The sequence below is a fragment of the Alligator sinensis genome, unplaced genomic scaffold (assembly GCF_000455745.1).
Source record: "Alligator sinensis unplaced genomic scaffold, ASM45574v1 scaffold1258_1, whole genome shotgun sequence".
NCBI lineage: Eukaryota > Metazoa > Chordata > Crocodylia > Alligatoridae > Alligator > Alligator sinensis.
Window position 1 is genome coordinate 1010501 of NW_005842520.1, and position 9850 is coordinate 1020350.

General features: G+C 43.9%; 1 protein-coding gene across 2 annotated transcripts in view; it reads left to right on the top strand.

Moving 5' to 3' along the window:
* Positions 1–9850, top strand: part of CWC27 (CWC27 spliceosome associated protein homolog) — a 211164-nt gene that overhangs the window by 136414 nt on the left and 64900 nt on the right. For both annotated transcript variants that reach the window (XM_025213309.1, XM_025213308.1), the window contains exon 11: positions 2405–2508. In XM_025213309.1, coding sequence (XP_025069094.1) covers positions 2405–2508 — 104 coding nt within the window. The remainder of the gene's footprint in view (positions 1–2404; positions 2509–9850) is intronic.

Sequence of the window (9850 nt, forward strand, 5' to 3'; positions counted from 1 at the left end):
TACCTTGTCATGCATCCAAAGGTGCATCTCAGGCCGGTCCAGAGAGGTGATACTCCCCCTCTATGCGACTTTGGTCAGGCCACAGTTGGAGTACTGCATCCAGTACTGGGCGCCACACTTCAGAAGGGATGTGGCCAGCCTGGAGAGGGTTCAGAGGAGGGCCACCCGCTTGGTGAGAGGGCAGCAGGACAGGCCCTACGAGGAGAGACTGAAGGACCTGGACCTGGACCTGAACCTGTTCAGCCTCAGCAAGAGGCAATATTTTACAGTTAGGGTGGCCAAAATCTGGAACCAACTTCCCAGGGAAGTGGTCCTCGCCCCTACCTTGGGCATATTCAAGAGGAGGTTGGACAATCACCTGTCTGGGGTCTTGTGAACCCAGCATTCATTCCTGCCTGTGACAGGGGGTCAGGCTAGATGATCTGTTCAGGTTCCTCCTAACCCTAGCTACTATGAAACTATGAAACATTGATGATGCGTTTACCTTGTAACACGCTAGAGAAGGATCCATCCAACAATTTACTTAACAATTGTATTAATTAACAATTTAACAATTGTATTAACAATTTTTAAAAGATTTGAACAGGGTGGAATAGGATTTTACTAAAGGTTTCTAAAAGATGGAATTTGAGTTTTTGGTTGTAGCCGTGTTGGTCTAAGGTCAGAGGCAGACAAGGTCCATTGGGTAGATGCAATATCTTTTATTAGACCAACTGAGTAGTCGGAAAAAGGTTCTTAACAAGCTTTCAGGTGCAGTCACCCTTCTTCAACTTTTTTCCAACTTCTTCAGCCTGAAACCTTAATCTACTCAAAGAACCTTGCCTGCCTAAAAGATGGAATAGAATCTGGCAACAGATCTTTTCTCCAATCCAACCCAGTCTCATCCATTGGAAAACCTAGCTTTTTTTATGAAAGGCTCCCTTATATTAAGCTTAAACTGTACAAAGATTCTGTTACTCTGAGTCAGCAAGAATTAATATGCTACCTGAAGGGGTCCTGCATCTGTTAGTAAAGTTAGGTAGCAGACATACCTTGTTACAGAAGTGAAGGATTGAATCAGAATGAAGATGAGATGTTCCTATCTGCCCCAGTGATCCCTTTAGCCAATGGGATGCAATGTGTAGTATTCCTTACCATGCTATATTTGGTTCTGTAAATGAATCAATGACTTCAGACTCTAGTACTTTCACAAGCATCATACTTGAATACATGATTTAAGGAAAAAACACACAAACAAACAAAAACCCCTCACACAGTTCTTAGTCTTTCCTCACAAGCAACCCAGGACTGGAGTAACAAAGGTATTGCAGATATATAAAATGCATTGAGAGAGCTATGCAAAGAAGCTTGCACAGCACATTCTTGTATTATGTCTGGGTTTAGGCAATTCTGCAGTTCATTTACTTTAATGAGCACTAAATCTGTCACAATTTAAAATACAAAATAGAGGAAATATGGACTAGAGCATCAAGAGAGTTTGAAATATAGATTAATCATCAACCCCTTACTTTTTTTCTACCAGTAACAATACCTATTTTCAATTCCTAAATCATCTCTTCAAAAAATATAATGATAGTCTTATTCAAGAATTGACTGACTAGTCATAGACAAGAACCAACTTACTAGTTCATAATTTTATATCTATCAAATGTTAATATAGGAAGAACCAAAAAGCAACCCTCTAGAAAGGGGAATCAAAAAGTAAGTAGCTTATTCAGATCAAAATGTGAAGTCAACAACAACAACAAACATTAGCAAATAGATTCTTCATTTGGTGTTTGCTTTTCTCTTTCCCATTTAGTTTCTCCTTTCTTCCCCTTTTCAGATATTTAAAAGTTTTTGAAGTATACATTTTCATTGAGTTTTTATAAGTTTTGACCTCATCAGTTCTTCTATTCTGTATTTATCCAGAACTATTAACTTTAATTTTCTGTCCAACTAGGAAGCCTAAAATCTTAAGGAATTATCATGTCAGTAAACTGAATTTTACTGGATAGCATAATGCTTGTTTGGAGATGCCTCTGATTTTCTCTTTTCTTTTAAATGTGGTTCTTATAGTTAAATATTATGAATGATAGAATGTTAAATTAATAAATGAATCAAAGTATAAATGTAGCTTCCCTATTTTGGTTGTTTCATGTCCTAGATATATTCCTAATGGACTCTTAAAAAGAAGCCATTTGTCATACTTTTTTGTTGTCTTTGCTAATGTAAAAGAAGAGCTTTTTAAGGTTCTAACTGACTTTTAAGCCATGCTCTTCATACCAAACTTAACATGAGTGAGTCAGTACATTCCCTTTGTTTACATCAGAGATTTACTGCCTATTAACTTTGATTCTGTTTCTCCTGAATAGCTCTACATTCTCAGAAGATTAGAATTATATAAATATTGTTCTCTTTGCAGTGAGGAACTACGGAAAGAAGCACGCCAGCTGAAACGTGAACTGCTAGAAGCAAAGCAACAAAGAGAAGAAAAAGCTGAAAAACCAAAAGGAAAGGAAGAGGAAGGTAAGAGCATATTATTGGAAATGATAACTATGAATTTCTAGTTAGCTTCCCAGCTTTACCAATCATTTCAGAATTTTGTGTTTCATTTAGATTCTATAGAATAGTAGATTTCCATGAAAAATATTTTTCTTTGAAAATGTATAATAATAACAGATGTATACAAGTGTATAAGTAAGTTGCTCTCTGTATTCTATCAATTGTATTTATTTATATACGTTTTATATGTATGTGTGCTGGTTGAACAGCTTCTACAATTGGAATACACATTATACAAATTTCCTGACAAAGATATACCTATTATAGGACAATTCAGAAAGGTACTTAAATGCAGGTACTATAACACACAAGTCATCCTTGTTACTTAAAATAGTAGCTTTCTGCTATTCCATCAGGTCATCTACATACTTAAAAATCAATTGCTTAAATACACTGTTGTGTTTAGCCCACAAAGAATATCAGCAGTTGCACACATAAGTGGAAAAATTGATCAAAAGATGTACTGCAGTTTGCTTTATTGCATATTAATTTACAATTTTTCATTGCTTTTCTATAAGTCTCTTCATTTGGAATTATGGACGTGCAAACTTCAAAAGGATAGACAATTAAAATAGCATGAAACTGTTTTTGATGTTACCCATATACCTTTGTTTTAAGAAGCCTTAGCATAAAGGGAACTCCAGGAAAGGAGCTGAAGAGGGAACTCCAGGAAAGACTGGGGGCAAAGAAAGATTTATAGGCAGTGGAAGCAGGGGGCAGCCACCAAAGAGGCATACACCTCCCTGGCGTGCTATTGCAGGGAATCAATTAGGCAGGTCAGGGCAGCACTGGAGCTTAGGCAGGCTTCAACAATTAAGGACAATAAAAAGTCCTTCTGCAGATACATAGCGAGCAAAAGGAAAGCACAGAGTAACATAGGGCCCCTGCAGGACAAGTCAGGATAGTTGGTGGTTTACACAGGAAAAAAGGCAGAGCTCTTCAATGAGTTCTTTGCTTCAGTATTCCTAAGTACTGACCAAGACAATTCCCCCACCTTGAGCATAGACAGATGTCCAAAAGGCATAAGACTGCCAGAGGTTACTGCTGACTTAATTAAGGAGCACTTGGAAGGGCTGGATGGGTACAAGTCAGCTGGCCCAGACGACCTCCATCCACGGGTGCTGAAGGAATTGGCTGGTGTCGTAGCTGAGCTGCTAGCACAGCTGTTTGAGCACTCATGGTGCTCTGGCCAGATCCCCGAGGACTGGAAAAGGGCCAACATGGTGCCCATTTTTAAGAAGGGGAGAAGGGATGAGCCAGGTAACTTTAGGTCAGTCAGTCTTACCTCTATCCCTGGGAAAATACTGGAAAAAAATCAAAGAGTGCATTTGTGAAGGCCCAGCAGGGGAAATGATGCTGAAAAGAAACCAGCATGGGTTCGTCACAGAAAGATCCTGCCTGACAAACCTTATAGCTTTTTATGACCAGGTCACACACTGCCTTGACACAGGAGCTGAGGCCGATGCCATCTGCCTGGATTTTAGGAATGCCTTCATCACAGTTTCACATCGTATTCTCATAGGGAAGCTAGCAGGCTGTAGAGCAGACGCCTCCACAGTCAGGTGGGTGGCCAACTGGCTTAGGGACTGCACCCAGAGGGTGGTGGTGGACAGGTTGTTCTCAGCCTGGAAGGAGGTGGGCAGTGGGGTCCCTCAGGGTTCGGTCCTTGGACCAATGTTATTTAATCTGTTCATCAGCAATTTGGATGAGGGTGTGGAGAGCACCCTCTCCAAGTTCGCAGATGATACCAAGTTATGGGGCACACTTAACACAGCAGAGGGCAGGGAGCAGATACAGGCCGACCTGGACAGGTTGGATCAATGGGCGGAACGAAATAGGATGCAATTCAACAAAGATAAATGTAAGGTACTCCACTTAGGAAGGAGGAATCCCCAGCACACCTGTAGGTTGGGGGTTGACCTCCTTAGCAGCTCAGAGGCTGAGAGAGATCTTGGAGTCATAGTTGACCCCAAGATGAACGTGAGCCGGCAGTGTAACGAGGCCATCAACAAAGCCAGTCGCACCTTGTCGTGTATTAGCAGATCATCCCCCTCTATGCGGCATTGGTCAGGCTACACTTGGAGTACTGTGTCCAGTTTTGGGCGCCGCACTTCAAGAGGGACACGGAGAATTTGGAGAGGGTTCAGAGGAGGGCCACTCGCATGATTAGTGGCCTCCATGAAAGACCCTACAAGGGGAGGTTCAGAGATCTGGATCTCGTCAACCTTCACAAGAGACGGCTGAGGGGAGACCTTGTAGCCGCCTATAAGTTTATCAAGGGAGGACAACAGGGAATTGGTGATGTGCTATTTACCAGAGCATCCCAGGGAGTAACTAGGAATAATGGGTGCAAACTAGCGGAGAGCAGATTTAGGTTAGACATTAGGAAGAAATTTTTTACAGTAAGGGTGGCCAGAATCTGGAATGGGCTTCCAAGAGAGGTAGTACTATCACCTAACTTGGAGGTCGTCAAGAGAAGGCTTGATAGTCACCTGACTGGGGTCATCTGACCTCTGTCCTCTTTCCTGCCAGAGGCAGGGGGTCAGATACGATGATCTATTGTGGTCCCTTCTGACTCTACAATCTATAAATCTATGAAAGTGGGCATTCAGCTGACAAATTTTAAGTTACATTTTTGTTTCAATACAATAAAGTAACAAAACACTTAAAACATACATTGTTTTACATTTAAAGTATTTTTCAAGATTACAAGGATGTGAAAAACAGTGTAGATGCTTATGAAAGCATCAGACCACGTCAGACCAACCTGGTGGCCTTCTACACCCAGGTCACAAAATCCTTGGATGCAGGTGTCACGGTGGAAGTAGTCTTTCTGGACTTTAGGAAGGCCTTCGACACTGTTTCTCACCCCATTCTCATTAAGAAATCAAGTGACTGTGGTGTCGATGCCTACAGTCAGATGGGTCGCAAATTGGCTGGAGGGTCACACCCAGAGAGTGGTGATGGACGGGACTTATTCGACCTAGAGGGATGTAGGCAGTGGGGTCCCCCAGGGCTCGGTCCTTGGGCCGATACTGTTCAACATCTTCATCAGCGACTTGGACAAGGGGGTGAAAAGCACCCTGTTCAAATTTGTGGATGACACTAAGATGTGGGGAGAAGTGGGCACGCTGGAGGAGAGGGACAGGCTGCAACTAGATCTAGACAGGTTACAGGGATGGGCGGATAAGAACCGGATGGGATTCAATACTGACAAGTGCAAAGTACTGCACCTAGGGAGGAAGAACCAGCAGCATACCTACAGGCTGGGGAACTCCCTACTCGTCAGCACAGAGGCAGAAAGGGATCTTGGTGTCATTGATTCCAAAATGAACATGGGCCACCAATGTGGGGACGCGGTCAGGAAGACTAACCGCACCTTGTCATGCATCCACAGATGCATCACGAGCAGGTCCAAGGAGGTGATCCTCCCCCTCTATACGACATCGGGCACAGTACTGCAACTGCGGCCTGACCAGTTCTCAGCGCCGCACTTCAGGAGGGATGTGAACAGCATCGAGAGGGTCCAGAGGAGGGCCACTCGCGTGATCACAGGGCAGCAAGGCAGGCCCTACAAGCAGAGGCTATGGAACTGGAACCTGAACCTGTTCAGCCTCCACAAGAGAAGGTTGAGGGGGGATCTAGTGGCCATCTACAAAGCTGGCCAAGGGGGACCAGCAGACTATGGGAGAGTCCCTGTTTCCCTGAGCACTACTGGGAGTAACAAGGAATACAGCCATAAGTTGACTGAGAGTAGGTTCAGGCTAGACATCAGGAGGCACTAGTTCACAGTCAAGGCGGCTAGGATCTGGAACCAACTTCCAAGGGAAGTGGTGCTCACTCCTACCCTGGGGGCCTTCAAAAGGAGGCTAGATAATCACCTGGTTGTTTGACCCCAGCTTTCTTTCTTTCCTGCCCATGGCAGGGAGTCGGACTTGATGATCTGCTCAAGTCCCTTCCAACCCTACCAACTATGAAACTATGAATGCCACATCTACCTTCATTTTTTTCCCATGAAGCAGTTACAAGGCATAACCCCTTATCACACGACTGATATTTTTTATTAGTTTAAAAAGTCAGTGATCTATATACATTGCCATAAGCTATGCTGGGGACAGGACAGTGCAGACACAATTTAGGAACAGGGGAGTGAACTGCTTTGCAACATTGCCTGCTGTGGCCTTACCCGCATCTGGGATGTAAAGTTGCAAGCTGGTGAACTGTTTCCTTTTCAGTTAACAAGCTGCTAAAGAGTTGGAAGTCCCTGATTACCTGTAGTCATTTTGTTTGATAATTCATTGGCTTGTTAAATGAAAAGCTGGCTGGCGGATCTGAAAAGTAGTTATAATTGGGAAATCATCATCTAATGAGAGATTTCTCACGGGCTCATCTTCTTTGTCAAATGCAATTCAGTATGTTTATCAGTCATCTGGAAGAAAGTATAAAGTAATTATTGGTAAAGTTTGTGGATGATACAAAAACTGTGGCGTGACATAAGCAATGAGATGAATTTTATCTACCAGAATGATTCAGGTTGTTTAGTAAAAAGGGTTATCTGGAATGCCATGATAGCAGAGTCATACATGTAAGAATAAATGTGCAGAGTTTGGAACTGTGTTCTAAAAAGCAATGACTCCAAAGTGTTTTCAGGGGTCACAGAGCGAGTAATCTTTGAGCATAAGCTCTTTGAGTTTGTGATGGCAGCAGGCCTGCAATTAGAGGATGATCTCTGCCCTGGCTCATTGATAGGTCTTGAGGTAAATTAAGAGTTCAGTCCTTGAGCCACAAACCTGCCCACATAAGTTACAGGTTTTTCCGTAGGGGATATTAGGTCATAGGCCAGGATTTCTTTCTTTTTCTTTCCTCCACTCTCTCTTCTCTGCTTAGAGGCAAGATGCTTCATCTTGAAATTGCGGGCCAGGAGCGACCCGAGCCCTTTTCCGTGCTGCACGCGGGCTGTGGCCAGCAGCCCGGGCACGCCGGGTCAGAGAGGGAAGGCCGTCGAGCTGGAATTAGGCACAGACGCGTATCAGTAGTTTTAAAGATTGTTTACTTACACCGAGATGGCAGTGGTGTAGGCTGGAAAACTTGATTGAGTTGCGGTTACAGACAGACAACACAGACGGTCTCGTGGAGGTTGCTAGGCTCCACGGTACAGAGCTCCGGATGCTCTGGGTGAACGAGCCACCAAAATAGGAATCGTAGGTACGTCTTATAAAAGTCGCGCTCGAAGACGGGAAGAGGTGGGCGGTGGATCAGGCCGCCAGGCTCCTCTGGATCTCACACAGGGTTTCTATTACCCTGCCATGTACCCAGAGTCCCCACGAGATGGATGTGGAGTCCTCTTTGGCTTGGGCGGAAACTGCTCAAGCCTTTTATACGGCTAACAAGCCAATCGTTAGCCGCCACGTGTGAATAATTTAACACTAGCCAATCACAGGGAATGAATTTGCATACCGGTGGCGGGAACTCTTTTGCACCGTGCATTCCTCTTGCAACTTGAGCAATACACTCTGCAAAAGAAGCTGCAGAAAAGGCGGGAAACTCGTCCCTGCACCGGGGTTTTCCTCTACGACAGGAAACTCTCCCGTGCAGTGAAGCTGCAACTTGGCGGGGATAATTCTGGTGCCAAAGCACACACAAAATCATGCCTTTGGGTCATGACAGAAATGAGCTGCCATTTCGCTGAGGTTGCAGCACCATTGGAGTCAGTCGGCAGCCATCTTCTCTCAACTTTTGATGCTGGCATCCATTTTCTTGAGGTATGCCTTCAACATGTCCTTGTAGATTTTCTCTGGCCGCTGTGAGATCTCAAGCCATTACTGAGCTGGAAATAGAGCACTTTTTTTAAGAGTCAAGAGTCAGGCATCCGCACACAATGTCTGGTCCAATGAAGTTGACTTGAGGATTATGGACTCAATGCTGGAAGCACTGGCTTCAGCAAGGATACTAGCATTTGTGCAGCAATCTTCCCATTTGGTGTGGAGGATTTTCCAGAGACATTGTTGGTGATCTCTCTTCAGACTCTTGAAATGATGACTGTAGACATTTCACATCTGTAGAGGAAAGTGGGGATGACGACTGCATTGTAGACCTGGATCTTGGTCTTTCTGGAGATTACGATGAATAAAGACACGCCAAAGCAAATTTCCCAAAGGAGCCCCTTATGCACTGCATCCTGTGCTGCATCTCAATGTTCATTCTCTGAGAGAGTTGGCTACCAAGACAGGGGAAGTGCTCAGCTACCTCCAGGGTCTTTCTCTTGATGATAATTTGGGGAGGGACATCACATTCATGGCCTGGGGTAGGCTGATAAAGCATTTTAGTTTCTTTAATGTTGAGAGAGGGGCCTAAAGTTTGATAGGCTTCTCCAAAAAGACCCAGTAAGGTCTTGAGGTTTTCCTCAGTGTGTGCAAGGATGGTGCAGTCATTGGCATATTGAAGGTCAAGGATAGTTATTTTGAATACTTTGGCTTTGACCAATAATGTCCCAGATTGAAGAGCCCTCCATCCATTCAGTATTCTATATCAATTTCAGAAAGAAGGCAGTCTTTAATGAGAACCAAGATGACTGTCAAAAAATGGAGAACAGAGTTGGAATGATGAAACATCCTTACTTAAACCCAGTTTTGGTGACATACAGATCTGTCTGATCTGCTACATAAAACAATCACAGTCATCTGGTCATGGAGAAGCCTCAGGACTTTGCTGTACTTTCCAGACATCCAAATTTGGCCAGTATTTTCCATGAGGCTTTGTGATTGATGGAGTCAAAGGCATTAGTGAGATTAATGAAGGCCATAGACAGCTTCTGATGTTATTCCTGACACTGTTCTTGGACCTGGCAGGCAACAATGATCAAGTCAGTTGCCTCATGGGGTGGTGTGAAGCCACACTGAGATTCTGGCAGGATTTCCTCATCAAGCAATAGAGGATGGTTCAGGGGGATGTGGGCAAGGCTTTTTCCTGCTGTGGAAAGAGGGCTATACCTTGATAGTTCGCACACAGACTTATCTCGTGTCTTGAAGATTCTCATGACGTTGGCATTCCTTAGGCCACAGAGATCTCTTCATTGTTCCAAATGTATAGAATAAATACATTCATGTTCCAGTTCCTCACTGCTAGCCTTGTAGATTTCAGTAGATAGGTCATCTGGTCCAGTAACCTGATTGTTTTTTGCTTCCATGGCATGCCAGACTTCTTCTAGAGTAGGAAGGTTGATGAGGAATCCCTTTTTAGAGTGTTGGGGGATTGATTCAATAGTAGTAAATAGTAGTATCTGCCACTTGACTCACAGTTCAGGAAT